General features: G+C 36.2%; 1 protein-coding gene across 5 annotated transcripts in view; it reads left to right on the forward strand.

The window, feature by feature from the left end:
- The window catches only part of PAM (peptidylglycine alpha-amidating monooxygenase), a 157,813-nt gene that overhangs the window by 120,954 nt on the left and 19,726 nt on the right, over positions 1-17,133 (forward strand). For 3 of the 5 annotated variants that reach the window (XM_088130144.1, XM_088130145.1, XM_088130146.1), the window contains exons 15-20: positions 530-847; positions 4,544-4,673; positions 10,115-10,231; positions 13,184-13,256; positions 13,625-13,835; positions 14,889-15,089. In XM_088130144.1, the coding sequence (XP_087986270.1) occupies positions 530-847; positions 4,544-4,673; positions 10,115-10,231; positions 13,184-13,256; positions 13,625-13,835; positions 14,889-15,089 (1,050 nt within the window). The remainder of the gene's footprint in view (positions 1-529; positions 848-4,543; positions 4,674-10,114; positions 10,232-13,183; positions 13,257-13,624; positions 13,836-14,888; positions 15,090-17,133) is intronic. The other 2 variants (XM_088130147.1, XM_088130148.1) reach the window with 1 other exon arrangement.

Here is a 17,133-nt window from a genome sequence, read left to right on the forward strand (position 1 = left end):
ACACAGAATAAAGATATAATCACATTTATCCCAGTATTTAGTAGAAAGTGAGTATACTTTCTTTTGAACTGTTTTCACTTGAATTTCTGGGGAATGGAAGAAATGGTTATTGTATTTGGGAGTATAATTCAGCTTAGTCGAAGCAAGTTTCAAAGGTAAGTGTAGCTATATTCCAAATATTACTTATAAACTCTCTTATTTAACATAACTATATCTTTTATGTTCCCCCCCCTCTCCTACAGTCTTCCAGAAGGTCTTCCCATGTCTAAGTTCTAAAATGGCCTTACTTTGTCAATGTAAATATTATAATAGTCTGTGATTCATGCCAAGAATTCATAAAGTTCTAACAATTGTGAACAAATGAGCTTTGAGGAATAACTTGGAATACATTTCCTCCTGCTTCTAACATCATCTCCCTGTCTGATCTTTGTCAGCTTTGCTACAGCATCTTGCACTCTGCCTGACTTGCCTGCCCTTCTCTCCCACGTCTCCCTTCTCTCTCTCTCTCTCTCTCTCTTTCTCTACACAGGTGATTTCTATTCCCTCATTTCCAGGCTGCTAGGAGAAAGGGAAGATGTGGTTCACCTGCACAAGTATAACCCTACAGAAAAGGCTGAATCAGATTTTGTGGCTGAGATTGCTAATGTAGTCCAGAAGAAGGATCTTGGCTGGCCTGATGCCAGAGCATTTTCCAAGAATGACAAAAGGGCTAATACCATTCTTGTCAGAGACAGAATCCACAAGTTTCACAGATTAGAATCAACTCTGAGGCCCCCGGAAAACAGGCATTTTGCTTTACAGCAAGCTAAACCTGGTGTAGGGAACTGGGAAAAAGAACAGACAGGAGGTAGGTTTGGGGTATTTTTATATTTCAGTATCCAGTACTGTGCTCCATACTCTGCAATATGAGGAGGAAATGTTAACTGATGTGTTTGGGGGTGAGTTTTAAAAATGTATCGTTTGACACTCCTTGTACCAAATGTTTAAATGAAATATTCATTCAGCTCAGTATAGTCATCAGGAATTATTAAAGCAATGCTCATACTGTGCTTCTCCTCTTTCCCAAAGGGCTAGTATGTTTTTTCTAGACATCTAAGCTATATAGTCTTATGACAAATTTATTTGATCATATAATCATCTGTATATAATTTCTTTATAAACAGGGCAGGCAAATTGAGAAATATAGTTGACCATTTTGAGATATCAATGGAAAACCAAGCTGGCAAAATATTTCTGTATTTTAATGAAAGCTAGCTAAATCTGACAAATGCCAGGGGGTTTTTTGTTCTAAGTATTTATTTCGCTCTTACATAAAATATGTGATTGTACTTCCTGCATTTCTATTTATTACCTTTCCAAAAGTGTAAGCATTATTGTTCTGTATATAATATTGTTTCCCCCAGAAACACAGAGCTGGTGCATAGATTGCTGGAGCCAGCTTATCTATGGAAATAAGTCAGGATGCTGTAGTAACATAAATCATAAAAGGAAATGTATGAAACAGCAGCTCTTTTTCCTGATTAGAAAAGTTGTATTGATTTTTCTTCCACTTCCCAATAGGAGACTATGAGCTGCAGTTAAACCCCAAAATGCAAAAACAAAGAGGACAAAAAATTCTGCTTCACCTATTAGGGCAATTCCAGAAGCCATAGCTTGCCTCCTATTTGGTTATATATAGTTCAGAGACTGTATGTTTTGTACTTCTGATTTAAAACAACACTGCCTTTTGTTACCTGAAGGAATTTCGTGTGATTATAAAAAGGAATATTTGGGGAGGGAGAGAGGGGTATTGCTAACATGAAGAACATAATGATCCTGTATATGGAAAATATTTTCCATTATTCCATGGGATATTCTGAGTAGATTTTGCACAGGAAACTTCACTACAGTATTTGCTGTTGCATCTCTGTTCCGTTGAAAAAGCAAGAAATGCATATTAATTGATTAGGTCAGTTTTTGATAATTATTTGGGGAAAATAAGGTTATTTGGAAACTGGTGAACAAAATATTGGTTTAACTGCAGCACAACTAATCCTAATCACAGCTGCTCTTTGGAGACTGTATTTCACCAGAAAGTAAAACAGCAACACTTGTGGTGTTACTCCAATTTAGAGATAATTATTCTTTCTGGGTTTTGCTCCTGTTTTTCACCTACTTGCCTATTACATTCTATAAATTCACAAACTATGCTGCTGTACTAGGTAGTGAAGTGTAGACAACTGGGCAGAAATAACTTAAGATTAGTTAACTTAATATATTTTGATTTTCAGTCATAATTAAAATCAGCTTAATCGTTAGAAACAGTGGAGTACATTTTTATATTAGTCATATCATAAAAAGGGTAGAAGTTTGAAAGAAAATGTTGTGAATGTTTATATAACAGATGCCTTTCAAGTATTGTGAGTATGCATTTTGTGATCATGTTTTTTTTTTTTTTTTCCCCTTGTCCATTTTGGGAGTAAGGGAAGTGAAATAGAGGCCAGAGGGAAATGACATGCATGTTTATATGGTATGGACAGAAAGATGGAATATATATAAGATTTTTTATCCCACCTTTCTTATTTTTATAAATAACTTAAGGCAGCAAACATACCTAATACTCCTTCCTCTTCCTATTTTCCCTACAACAACCACCTTGTGAGGTGAGTTGGGCTGAGGGGGAGTGACTGGCCTCAAGTCACCCAGCCGGCTTTCATGCCTAAGGAGGGACTAGAATTCACAGTCTCCTGCTTTCTAGCCTGGTGCCTTAACCACTGAGTAAGCAAACAAAATAAACCCTGACAATGATACACCATGCAGTTGGACTGCTATAACATGCTGTACATGGGGCAGCCTTTGGAGAACCTTTGACTAGTCCAGAACACAGGAGTCAAACTGTTGATAGGACAATCCCACCATTGCAGAGTAACAGCCATCTTGAGGTTGCTGCACTTGCTTTTCCATTAGCTACCAGGCCCAATTCAAAATATTAGTTATTTGTTATAAAGCCATTTACAGCACAGTACTGAGTTCCAACTGACACCAGTTTGCCAAAGTTGACTCTGTTCATCTGGTCTGGTTATCTTTAAAGGCGTGTTCTTCCTCTTGTGAGGTTCATGGAACCTTGATGAGATAGCAGACCTTCCCTGTAATGGTCTCTGGGACATGCTTTTTCCTGGAGGCTTAAATGGCACTCTCCATTCTTATATTCTGAAACCTCAGTTAAACCTTCCTATTCCTTAGACTACTGTTTCTCAACCTTAACAACTTTAACTTGCTGGGGAATTCTAGGAGTTGAAGTCCACTCACCTTAAAGTTGCCAAGGTTGAGAAATCCTGCCTTAGACTTTAACTCCACATGATTGGTGGTGGACATCCATCTGTATGTTTTTTGTACATTTTTAGTTTTTGAATCCTGTTTTTTTTCTTTTGTTGTACGCCATCCAAAGTAAAACAAATTGGGTTGTACTTGATTATGTTGCAGCTGATTGCATTCATTAACAGGTATTGTAAATAAATTACTTATAAATATAATAAATTTTTAAAAATTCATTGCATTCCTAAGCTGATTTACTTGGATATAGTCCATCCAAATGTTTGGGGCTTATTTCCAAATTAGTGTGAATGTTTTACCTGTTTGGTGTTTTATTCCTACTGAAATTTTACTTTTCATTTGGTTTGTAAGTAGAAAACGAATTGTATTCTTGCTTTTGTAGCTAAGTTTTTTCCAAGAATAGTAACTTTAGTAAGTTTTTAAAAAATCCGGAATCATGAAGGATGCTGTACTGTGTTAACCAAGCAATCAAGGGATACTGACTGGAGCATGCATATTTGGAAGTGCTCTACTGAAATCACTTTTGCGCAAGCATATTTGGAATTGTTTTCAGTCTGTGTAGGCAAGATTTCAAACAAGACACTCTTGTCTGAGAGTGGGAATAGGGAGAGAATAGAAACATGAATAAAACTCTGCATAATTTTTATACAGTTATTATGGACAGCTTGTTTGGAAATCAGTCTGAGGAGGAGTCATCAAATGGTAGCTGCTGGTAGTTCTGCCAAATTGATGGAATGAGCTCTTGCTGTCCCAGCTCTCCCTTCGTTGTGGGCAGGCACATTGCAAGTGATAGTTCACCTATTAGAATATTGAAATATTGGCATTTACAGCACAGATGATATAATAAGAGGCTTCTTGATTGATGAGTATATTTTACATTACACTTCTAAAAGAAGATACAGTTTTCATGCTGGGGAACATACCTGAGAGATCTATGCTGAGGCTATTTTTTTAGAATCAAACACTGGCTAGGTTCATACATTGCAGTTATATAACAGCATCATAGCTTGTTGGGTTTTAGCTTATAATGGCTCCACTTACCAGCATAAGTATTAGGCCCTTATGGGTTGTCCAGCAAATCATGATTGAAAATCTGGGGTTAGCTCTGTTGCACTAATTATTATAGTGCATGCAATATAATATTGCTTGCAAATGTATATTCAAGTTTTGTAAGAAGCATACTCATTGGCATATTATTTATAATAAATATATTCCTTGTTCAATTTTTCAGGTTTAAATATAGAAGAAGTAGCTGACTGGCCTGGCATAAACCTCAGGCTGGGCCAAGTTTCTGGGCTGGCCCTGGATCCTAATAACAATTTAGTCATCTTTCACAGAGGCAACCATGTATGGGATGCAAAGTAAGCAAACCTTCTAAGTCGGTATATGTATCTTTAATGCTTTCACATGTACTCTTTAATCTCACCCTTTCCTGGCTCTTTCTGTGAGATCAGGCTTAAGCAAGTGCTTTTGTTTGAAATCACATGTAAAGAGCAAGATTTTTTCATAATCAGGATTAATAATTCAATGGCTGTTAATTTGAATTACATCATTATATTATGGGTGGATAAATTCAGATTGGTTTTTGTTTGTTTGTCAGATAGAGCCTACCTATCTCTAGGGGAAGGTGTAGGGAATTACAAAGTGTTTTGCTCTCAAACTGTTCCAACCCCAAACAACTATTTCAACTGTTTGAGACATGAAACAAAAGATGTTTAGAAAGAATTATTTCTCCAAGAATGAAACAAAAACTTGCTTGTTTCAGATATTCTGTTGTTCCAGATACTGTCGTTAGGCTTTTTTATGGTTTACAATATGTTTTTTCAGCTTTTCCCCAAGCTACACAGTACAACATCAGGGACTAATCATGCTATTTGTTTAGACTGGATGAGGTGGTGTGAAAGTGTAGCATTGAGAAGAAATAAGCTGTTGAGCACATGGCCAGTCAGAAGACCACTCACAGCTTCATTCCTGGAGTATGACAAATCTGTTTCTTGATCTTCCTAAGTAGAGTTCCATGCCTTTAGAAAAATTGGCCAAGGTGATGATTTTTTTTAAAAAAAGGTTATGATTAAATATATATATATATATTTAAATAAATTAATTAATATATTTAATATATTAATTATATTATATATATATATATATAATTATATATATTATATTTATTTATTTAATATAAATAAATATATATATTTAAAAAAAACTCAGAGGATATCTGAGTTAAAGAGATTAGCTATTCTTTTTATCATGCAACCTGTTGGCTAAGCAATCCTGTCAGGCCCAACCTAAGAACAACGATGAAACAGTCCAGTCTAGTACAGTTCCTTTATTTGCTTACACCTTATAGAGAGAATCTTGCCAAACTAAATCTATACTACACCAGTTAGTGGATATACCCTGTGAGATTCTAGGGAGTTGCTATCCTGAATCTCTTAGTCTTCTCACGCTCCCCCTGCAGACTATGCTGCCTCTTGTCTCCTTTCCCCTGCTGTAATGCACCCCCTCCTTCCTGATAGCCTTGATCTCTCACATCACTCTCCTCCTCGTAGATAAAAATCCAGAGTTATCTACAGAAATCTATTCAGTCTGTTTGAGGGGTGGTATTGATAATAGAGTCACTGAGAGTTGGCATACTATATTATTTTATTGTTGGTTGCACAGTCAGCCAGACATTTAGACTGGCTTTGGCATTTTTATCCACCTATCAAGTCCTTCCCAAGGACCTGGGATAGGCAGATGTTGTTTGATGGTGTGAGAGGTATTGTCACGGGATGTAAGCTGTTCCAAGTAAAGCTACCTTTTGCAATTGACTGATGGTGATTTTGTCAGTGCTGATGGTCTTCGAATGACACTCCAGATGTTTTGGGATTGCACCCAAGGCATCTATTACTATTGGTACTATTTTTGCTTTCTTTTGCTGCAGACATTCTATTTCTATTTGCAGGTCTTTGTATCTTGTGATTTTCTCTAGTTCTTTCTCTTCTATTCTGCTGTCTTGTCCACTATCCAGACTTTTTTGTCTTTCTTATCAACAGTTGTTAGGTCTGGAGTGTTATGTGGGAGGTGCTTGTCTGTTTGAATTCTAAAGTCCCAGAGCACTTTAGCTTCTTTATTTTCTATTACTTTGTCTGTTTTGTAGTCCCACCAGTTCTTGCAGGCAAATGGTATTTCTTGCAGATATTCCCATGCACCGTTGTTGCTACTTTGTCATGCCGGTGTTTGTAATCAGCAGTTAGCTAGGTGGTCCACTGTTTCTTCAGCTTCTTTGCAGAGGCGGCATTTGCTGTTGTTGTCTTCTCAATTCTGGCTTTATACCTATTCTGTTTGTTTCCATTTATATTCCTCCGAAAACTCAGAGTCTCCCCTAATTTTAACCCCAAATTAATATGTTTGCAGGGTAGGTTGAGAATGAGTAACTTGCTCAAAATTACTTAGTAAGCTTCATGACTGAGCAGGACTTAATCCTGATTCTCCCTGGTCCAGGTTTTAACACCTTAACCACTATACTACACTGGCTCTTTGTTATTTTTATTTTGAAATATCTTTATCATAGCCCTGGTTTCCCAAATGCACCTGTCCTGCACATAAACACCCTGTCACAATTGATGGTGTTAGTCTGAACATCTCAAAGCTCAAGGTATTAATACTACATATTTGGTACTGGAAACATATTTTGCTTTATTGCTTATAGTTGCATGAATCTTAGTATGATCATGTGGCATTCAATGGTATCATCATGCCAGTATTTGCCAAGGACTGCATTTTTATTTTTGATAGATCCATCAAGCGTTTAGAGGTAATTCATAGTTACCTTTTTAACATAGCATAAAATGGTAGTAAGTGAAAATATAAGAGCCTTGTACATATCTGCAGTGAGAATCCCTCAGAGATTTGTAAATAAATTTTTTAATAAGAGTGTATTACTAATAAGAGGAAGGCAATAACATAGGAGAAAGAATGTTTATTATCAGAAGGAATAGTTTCCTTTTTCCCCCTTGAGAATAGGCCTTCATTAACAGCCTTGCCTAAAAATATGCACATAATCAGAAAATTAATGCACAATTATTAATTGGGTGTAATGTTCTTTATCAGTCATAGAGGTACTCAATTATTAGCCTGAGGAATTTGGTTCATTCTTTGTGGTTGATTGCTTTCCCATCACACAACAAGAAAGATGCAAACATATTATCAGTGCTTCAGGCAGAGTACAAAATGGCAGCAATGTATTAATAATACATGAACATAAAAAGCTGAACATCCCTACAAGTAAATGTAGCCGCGGCTTGAGAATATTAGGCAGTTTCATTTAGTATTATCCATAGAATTCTATGTTCAGGATCTGGTGGTATGTGTCTGTATCAGCTGTTTTGCCCCAGACAAGTTAATCCACTTTCAAATTTACAAAGCAGTCTGTTCCTAAAATTGCTGCCTTTGGGTGTGCATGCTCTTTTGCTTGATCATTTTCCTCTATTCTGATGAGGTAGCAACTTCAACCTGCCAAATAACAGATGTACAAATGTTTTTGGAACAGGCCTCAAGTCTGGAAATTCTGTTTGCAACCCTGTTATCAATCTTGATAGTGTATTAGTATACCTGAAAAAACTGGATTTTTCCCCATAAGTTTTTTGTACAGAAAGAAAATATTTTTAGTATGCAGTTCAATGCAGTTGTTAATTCTAAACTTAGTCTTATTTGGAGTAGAAACCAAAGGTATTTTCTTTTCTTTCTCAATATGTTATCAGTTAACATTGTTTTGCTCTTCACTCCCAACTTCCATTTCTGGCTTCTCAAAAAAAGATTCATTGTTAAAAATAAAACTGATATTGTTCAGTCAGACAACTTCATAAATGAACTGCATGGATCTGGTACTCTTGAATTTATGTGGAATTTCTGCCCTAAATTCATTAATGTCACTTTTAAGCATTATTTCTTCAGGAAGGTTCATATAAATAAGAGTGGTGATCTAATTAATGTAATGATAAAAAAATGAAAAATAGATACTTAAGAGTCAATTAATTTCTGTAAAATAACTGTAATTGTTCACCTCCTATGGATACAAAGCACTATGTTATGGATTGTTTCTATAAGGAGAGCATAAGAAATGTACTTCTTATTCTCACAATATTATTTTGCATGTATTTTAGTAGTTTGTATTTTGTGTTATGTTCTAGCATTTCAGTTTTAAATATATGAGAGAAAATAATATGCACATGATCAGTTAATGGTGTACTTTAGTCAGTGCCTAGTGCTTATGTCAAAAGGCTTCTTGCAATGAAAGGAAAGTATACAGTAGCTAGTATAGGTGGTCCTCACTTAACAACTATATGCTTAGTGATTGTTCAGAATTATGATGTTGCCTGAATTTATGACCATTGCAGTGCCCCCAGCAGTCATATAATTGCAATCCAGGCACTTGGCAACCAGTTTGCCCTTATGATGGTTGCAGTGTCCCAGGATCCTGTGATTGCCATTTGTGACCTTCCCAGCTGGTTTCTGGCAAGCAAAATCAATGGGGAACTTTAATTAATGATTGCGGTGATTCACTTAACAACCTCTGCAAAAGTCGTAAAATCAGGTCCAGTCACGTGATGATTTCCTTAATGACCACATCTCTTAGCAACCTAATTTCTGGCCCCAGTTGTGGTTATTAAGCAAGGACTACCTGTCATTTCTCATTGGGATAATGGCATGAGTATCTTATATCAATGTAAATAACTCATAATGACCCTAGTAGAATTTTCAAAATACTTTAATTCTCAGTTTAAAACTGATTGAAATTCTCAAAGGTTATCTTACTATGTCTACTGTGCATTTAAAATCAAGTATTGCTTTGATGAAGAAACTAGAGAGTATACAGTTTTAAGATACACATTTGTGTATGTGTGTGTTTGTGTATGCATATAGCTGTCTAGTAAGAACCTACTCTGAAAGTTTTTTTCATAACTTTTTGTTGTATCTGCTATAACATTTGAAAAGTCATGAAAAAAGCCTTCAGAGTAGGTTCTTACTAAACAGCTGTTTCCATAAAGGTGAGGATTATGCTGACTGTGTGTGTGTGTATGTGTGTGTACATACACACACATACTGTTTCAAAATATAAGCTCTGAGTCACATCAATGAGAAGGGGACAGTATAAATTTAAGTGCAAGAACACATGTATGTTATTAATAGAAAGACCTGCAGGATGAAATATGGAGAGTTCTTGAAAGAAGCAGACACTGGATGTCAACCTTAGCAAGCTGTCTTTCTAGCTTTCTAGCTATCATCAGGCACTTGATGATGTTACCTAGCTGGGTAATGAAACGTCTGCAAGCAAGCAACCAAACTCAGAGAGCATCAAGGACTCCTTAGAAAGCTATGTTTGAGTGAGAAATAGTTATTAAAGAAAGAGGCTGAGCTAGGAAAAAGTTTTAATAGAATCTAACAAAACTTAAAGATTGTTCACGGTTTAAAAGAAATAGAGCCAAACATTAGAGCCCTGAGGGATTGTGAGGTCAACTGAGATCTTATGTCATGGGGTGTTCAGTCTTTGGAACTGATAGGCATACTTTAGATTATAAGACTATACTGTAGATGTTCTCACAAATTGGCTGCCGTATTTTCTTGTATATTCACAAAATGAATGCTATGTTGAACAAAATACCTCTTTTACTGAAGACACTGTAGTGAATGGGCAGATGTTAACATTCCAAGCCAGAGCTCTAATTCATACTAGCTAAAAGGTAGTCCAACAAATCTAGTGGCCCCTAGGTTTGAGAAGGCAGTTTTATACTAATATATATATGTATTTCTTTTTTAGCTCATTCAACAGTAGCTATGTTTATCAACAGAAAGGACTTGGACCAATTAAAGAAAGTACTATTCTTGTACTGGAGGCTAGTAGTTCAGCAATTCTGCATTCCACAGGAAGAAATATGTAAGCCCTTAAAAAAAACAACTTTTCATGTATCTTCACATTTCTTCTTTGAACTGATTAATTCTGTTTTGCATGATACTAATCTATTTTTGGGTCAAAATTTCTTCCATTTTGCTAGCATCTTCTGGAAACAATTGATTCTCATTTTTGTCTCTGCTGGCTGTTTACTGATCCACATGAACACAACTCCAGTCAAAAATAAATATTATCTCCCTCCTTCTTAGAGAAAGAGGCAGGGACACAGAGGCTGCAGGTTTGCCATGTGTCTGCTTACACTGGCCTGGCTATAAGTGTTACGTGAGGTGGATGTACTTCTATCACTCAATGAAGTACTGTGGGGTAGGATTGAAAGCCATCGTATATACTACCTTATTGCTTCAATTTGATAGAAAAATCACTTTACTCTCATATCCCACGTGTTCCATCTAGGTGTGAAATAGACCCACTCTATCCTCGATCACTCTAGTAAGCAAAGTAGGTGTCATCTCTCTTTTGTATTCCCTCTAGATATGTACTTGTTTTCATGCATCCTGTAAACAGTAAGCAATTTCAAAACATTCTTATGTTTGAGTGGCATGATTTCTTGAGTAACTAAGGTAAGATCTGTTTGAATGAAGATTTTTTGAGATGAAGATTCTCAGATATGTCACAGGATTGACTTTTCTGTAGTGGCAAGGTACTCTCCTAGCTCTTGGTAGATTTTCAATCTGCATACATCAGGGTTTAAAGTAGGCTTCAGTGAAATCATTGAATGTTATCCTGGATGTTATTGCATGCCCATCATCTTTGCAAACCCTTCTATATTGTCAATTAAGATTCATCAGGGAGTTTTAGGCACACTGAGCTGAATATTTTTACAAGGCTTCCCCATGATCAAGAATCCTGTCTTACCAGGATTTTCAGTTTCAAGAAAATCTGTAGGCATGTTTAGTTGAATATGCTTTTAATACCTGGTGAACATTTATTGTCAACACATGAAGGTATGCAGATGCATGGGGATGATGTTGAGGCTGGGATTTCCTTGCATACTCTCACAAAAAAATAATAAATCCCTTGGTTTTGCAAGCTAAATACCTGCAGAAGATTACACTTTCTTAAATCATCTGTTACCTGTACCTCTAATAAACCAAATAAATTCAAATACAATGTTTATTCATGGGGAGGATGACTCCCATCAATTAGTTTAGATAGAAAAAAATCCTCCTTCCTTTACAATCTCAGTTAAGCTAACATTTAAGATATATTGGGGGGCTAGGGGGGGAGATAACTTTCCAGGTAAATGCAGTAAATTTTTTTCTCCATAAATTAATATTCTCACCATAAATCAGCTGCATTTGATACTGTCAACCATGGTATCCTTCTAGACCAGCTGTGGGGGTTAGGAGTAGGAGACACCGTGATCCAATGGTTCACATTCTTCCTCAGTGGTCTGTTGCAGTTGGTGTTGACAGGGTGGAGAGATTGTGGAGGCCAAGGGCCTCAGGGCTCAACACTCTCCCCTCTCCTGTAGCATCTCATGTAACATCTACATGAAACCACTGGGTGAAGTTATCCACTAGTTTGGGCTTCAGTATCATCAGTATGCAAATTGGTTTGCAAATTGTATTTATGAAGCCTTTTTTTAATCTATTGCCACAAAAGGGTTTATCAGATTTTAACATGAATGCACATATAATTAGACTGTTAATACTGAAACACTTAAAACTGTGGAAGATACAGAGTTCATATTTGTTTAAGAAGCCATGAAGGAAGCTGATGGTAGAATACTTTCTAATACTTCACTTACTCTTCTGTGCAAAAGCATTTCTTGGAAAGTCAGGGATTCTGTTGGGAACAGCACAAATTAGGTTCCAGCAGAAGAGAGTATTGCCCCAAACAAGCGAGAGATATCAATTTGTTTACAGGAAATTCTATTTATACTGATGCAGAGAAGGAAGATAGATCGGCAGCTGTCTAGGGATGTGGCTGGTCCTACACTTGCATAAAACAGTCCAGAAATCTGTATGTCATACTGCCCTGATTTCAAATGATGTAATACTGATTTTGCCAAATTGAACAGCAGCTCACCATGGCTGTAATGATATCGGCAACCCCTTTTTCTTCACTTCTGCTTTCTAAATTAAAATAAATCTAAATCACACTGACAGTCTAGATTGTGGTTTTGCTTTGCATCTTTCCTACAACAAAGAAACATCCAGCAACAGCTAAGCTGTCCTTAATATGGCCTCAGTCATTATACTGCCCACCATAAAATATATGGGACATTTAGGTGCAAATTGCAGTTTATATTATTAAGACAGTATTATCTGGTGGAAATGCTTATGCCCATAAATACAATATTAGTCTTTTAATGTCAAAACATAAAACTAAGAGCAGCCATTCTGGCATGTTAGAAAGACATGTTGGTTCACCAGAGAAATAAAAGAATGATGCACCAGGATATTCATAGACAAAGGACTATAATTTCTTCTAGGATTGCAGGTGTGGTTTGAAATTGTTTGAAATTAATACCAGGACAGTTTCAGTAACAAGTGTTTGTGATTTATGGAGAGGGATTCAGAGTTCCCTGATATTTTGGCTGTTGCCTTTTGCCCATCAGCAGTGGGGAAAGAAAGAAAATGATCAGCATCTATTCTTGCCTCTAATGTAACCTGGTTGATATGCTTCATTTCCACATGACCTTTACCTGATTGTCAGTTTTGAAATGTAATAGTAGTAGCACCAAGCTGATTCCAAATAGAATCAATTACTTGGGAGTAGCAATACTAAAGACGGGGGGAAAGTGAAGAAAGAAAAACAAAAAGGGCTGCAAAACCCTTATTAATTTTGGTAGCCATAACATTTCTCTCGAATTAAGATAACATTAGTTCAAGCTGTAAGTATGACAACTAAACAAAACCAGTTATTTTATAATGCTGCTTTCTTATTAATACTGCTTTCATTTATTCTCAGGTTTTATTTACCTCATGGCTTGAGTATAGATAATAATGGTAACTACTGGGTGACAGATGTAGCTCTTCACCAGGTATGTAGAAGTGGTTTCTGTATTAACAAAGAGATCTGATTCTATTGTCTTTCTGCCTCTTACTAACAATTTGGGTGTAGTATTTTTTTCAGGCTAGGATGGCTCGGGGAAAACATTTGTCAAATTTTTTACTGTATTTGGAGTAACAACCCCATGGGTTGACATTTTATGCAAAACAAAAGCCAAAACCCTCTGAATCCAGCTCTTAAAATGGATTTCTGTATTGATCTCATGAATATTAATGTCTATACAGCTGTTCTCTGAAGAAAGATATATTCTACAGGTCAAATGTTTGATCTTCCTGTAAGCTATAGCATTTTTGTATTAGTCTCACTTAACTGAAACTCTTTATTCTTTTACATTGTTAGGTGTTCAAACTGGCTTCAAATGGTGCGGAATCTCCTTTGCTGACTTTAGGGAGGGCTTTGCAACCTGGAAGCGACAAATATCACTTCTGCCAACCCACTGATGTGGCAGTAGATCCAGCGAGTGGGAATATTTATGTGTCCGACGGCTATTGTAATAGTCGTATTGTTCGGTTCTCTCCAAATGGAATATTTGTCATGCAGTGGGGAGAAGGTATTAGACTGAAAGTTAATTCTTTTTTTTTTCCCCACCTTGGAGAATGGCATATAATGATATACATACAAAATAAAGTCCAGAAGGTTGCTGTCTCCTCTCCCCTCCAAGTCACATTGAAATCAATTATACTTAAGGATCTGTGGGTTTTAGGATTTCAGAGAAGTTCAAGTTATGTATTTTATAACACAATATTTCTACTATAAAGACATTCCTATTGCATAAGGAACTAAACTACCATTGATAATTTAAATGGGTAAAAAGTTCCATTTTTATTAAGTACACTAACACCTTTAGTGCGAGATATCACCAACATTTTGAGCAGATGCAGCCCTAGAAATAAGACTTCTCAGTAAAAACTCAGTATATAGTGGAAAAGTATTACACCATGTTTTAATGATTTAGATATTTGGATTTTTACAAGATACGGATTTTTTAATTCTTTTACATACAGCATTTTATTAAATTCAGTCACTGACCCAAAAACAAGTGAAAGGGCTGCTTAATTATATCAGTACATAGATTAAAAGTTGCAGTCTGATGGAGGACTTGGATGAGGAGGTTCAAGGTCACGGGGAGAAGCATCTCCTCAGCCCACAGCCTGAGCATGTGAAAGCAAAGAGGATGAGACTGGTACCACCCTAAGGAATTCGTAGTGTTTAGTTGCAGACTTTGGGAGTTAGGGTTAATCTGGTGAGATTCTGTCTAGCAGGTGTAAGCTAATAAAGTAACTGAGTAATTCCAGAACTGTCCCATGGAGTTTCTTGGGCTGAACCTGACATCAATCTCGTCAGACTAACTCTAACTCCCAAAGTCTGCAACTAAACACTACGAATTCCTTAGGGTGGTGCCAGTCTCATCCTCTTTGCTTTCACACGCTCAGGCTGTGGGCTGAGGAGATGCTTCTCCCCGTGACCTTGAACCTCCTCATCCAAGTCCTCCATTCCAGCAATGGTTGAAGAAATGCACATTTCTCTTCACCTTTTTTTTCTTCAAATGTGACCATAAATAGTGACTTCAGTTTTGTCAGACTTAAAATATCTCTTCTTTCAGAGACTTCTGTAGGTCAAGCTAAACCTGCCCAGTTCAACATCCCTCACAGCTTAACTCTTGTATCTGAATTTGGTCAGCTGTGTGTAGCAGACAGAGAAAATGGTCGGATTCAGTGTTTTAAGCCAGAAACAGGCGAATTTGTGAGAGAGATCAGACATCCGTTGTTTGGAAGAGAAGTTTTTGCAGTTTCTTATGCTCCAGGTAATTATTAAAAAGTATTACGTTTGAGACATGCACTTTCTTCTTCAGGGACAAAATAAGGTACAGTATAATTTTTTTTTTTTAACATTAACGTGACTAAAACTTACTGCAGATTCGTTGAAAACTAAGGAGTTTCATCTCTCTTCTTTTGGTCTCTATGGCTCTCTAAGATTTTTTTCTACAGTTTTAAACAATTAAATTTTTAATTATTGTCAATATAGGCAGTTTCCCTGTTAAACTATGCTTGAATTTTATAAAAACTTGTAGTGGGTAGGAAGCACTTTCCCTGCATATATAAACAAAACTACTTTTGTTAGCCATGCTCTCACTTATATAAAACAGGAAGCTAGGAGGTCAGTTCAGTAGGGAGAAAAACAGGACCTAAACAAGGTTTTGCTGTTTTTTATTCCGAAAAGAATATAATATGTGGACTTCAGTCTAAGGGAGAGAGGGAATAATATTTTAACTTGTATCCTAATTAAGGCTTCCAACAATGCTGGATACCTCAAACAAGGGATCAGACACAGATTACAGCCTCTGCTGATAACTGTCCATGTCTTGTATATTTTGAGAAATTCAGAAGTTATAGAAATATCAAATTGATTTTTCAGTTTTTGTGAAAAGTTCTTATTAAATAAAATCTCCATTGCCAAGCAATAAAATATTGGAAAGAAATGTTTAATCACATTCATGGTTTCTTTGCTTAATAAAGGGCATCTGCGACAGACTATGAATGTGACTAGAGAAACTGTAGAGGGTGTTAACCTAAGAGAAAAGGCCTGTGTCTCTCCACCCAAAATCTTTCTTCCTATGCTGATGTTTCACCAAGAGTGGAAGAATATAGAAGGCTTCATAGTATTGTAGTCATATGTTCTACTTGATGCCATTCCTAATTTGCACCTTTTATTGTAATCCTTTGGAATTTTTTTATAATTCTCAGGAACACAACAGTTCTCATTCCATCCAGCTTGTTTTTTATATGTATTGTTTTCCAGATGGAGGGCCCTTCTTTACAATGAACTACCCAGAGACTGAGCGATACCAACTAGGGAAACTTTAAAACCTAAGAGGCATAAAATGTAGCCTGTACAATTTAGCATCCTATGGCTAAATAAATGCCAATGGAAAGTCACAGTTATAGCATCCTCCACTTACGTTTCCTAGCAACTGGTATTGAGAGATCTAGTTCCTCTTGTTACTACTGTTTGGGAATTACTTTAATAAAAAGTGGACTATCCTTTCACTCCAAGAATTTGTCTGTTTCCTTTTTACCCAAACCCAAGTTAGTAGTCTTACATACTACCATACTGCTACAGGTAAAATAAGCTCTGAATGGAGAACTGCTTATTCCTTCAAAATTCATTTGCTGACATCTGGTTGTAGTATTTTAAGAGGAAAAAAAAATAAACTGCTCTCCCAACTCTCACAACACTACTTTTTAGAATATACATCTATAATGTATACTCTGTAGTATGTGTGTATGTATGTAGGTGTATGTGTGTATGTATATAATTGCTTCATTTTTCCTTTTTAAGCTGGAAAGTTTTACTGTTGCTGAATTTGTTTTCAGTTTGTCATCGCTACTAGCCTCAGTTCCTCATATTTTCATGCTTGAAAATGAACTGCTATTTTCAGTATCAGTCCTACATCTTGTATAATGAAGATGGAAAGATATGTATTTATTTCTGCATTTATATACCATCTTTTTGTTATTAACTCAAGGGAGAATAGAATGTCTCTCCTATTTATCTCCAAAAAAACAGCCTTGTGAGGCTTGTTGAGCTGAAGGAGAGTGCTTGGCCCACAGTGAAACAGGAAGTTAGGTATGGGTCTTTCTTGATCCATATCAAATACTTTTAACAATTTTTTTGCAAACTCATTTTTCTTTTGTTATTCAATGGTCCAACCACATCTCTGTTTTCTCATTTCTGATATATGTAAAGTATGTATCATTGTTATTTTCAGTGTCTTTAGAGATGTGCTTCACAAAACACATGTTTGCATCATTTATTGTATTTCTTTAGTTCTTTCTTTAGTGCTAGTT

This window comes from Python bivittatus, unplaced genomic scaffold (assembly GCF_059951505.1).
Source record: "Python bivittatus isolate LINGU-HERP-01145 unplaced genomic scaffold, Pbiv_v1 ctg000850_np1212, whole genome shotgun sequence".
NCBI classification, from domain to species: domain Eukaryota; kingdom Metazoa; phylum Chordata; class Lepidosauria; order Squamata; family Pythonidae; genus Python; species Python bivittatus.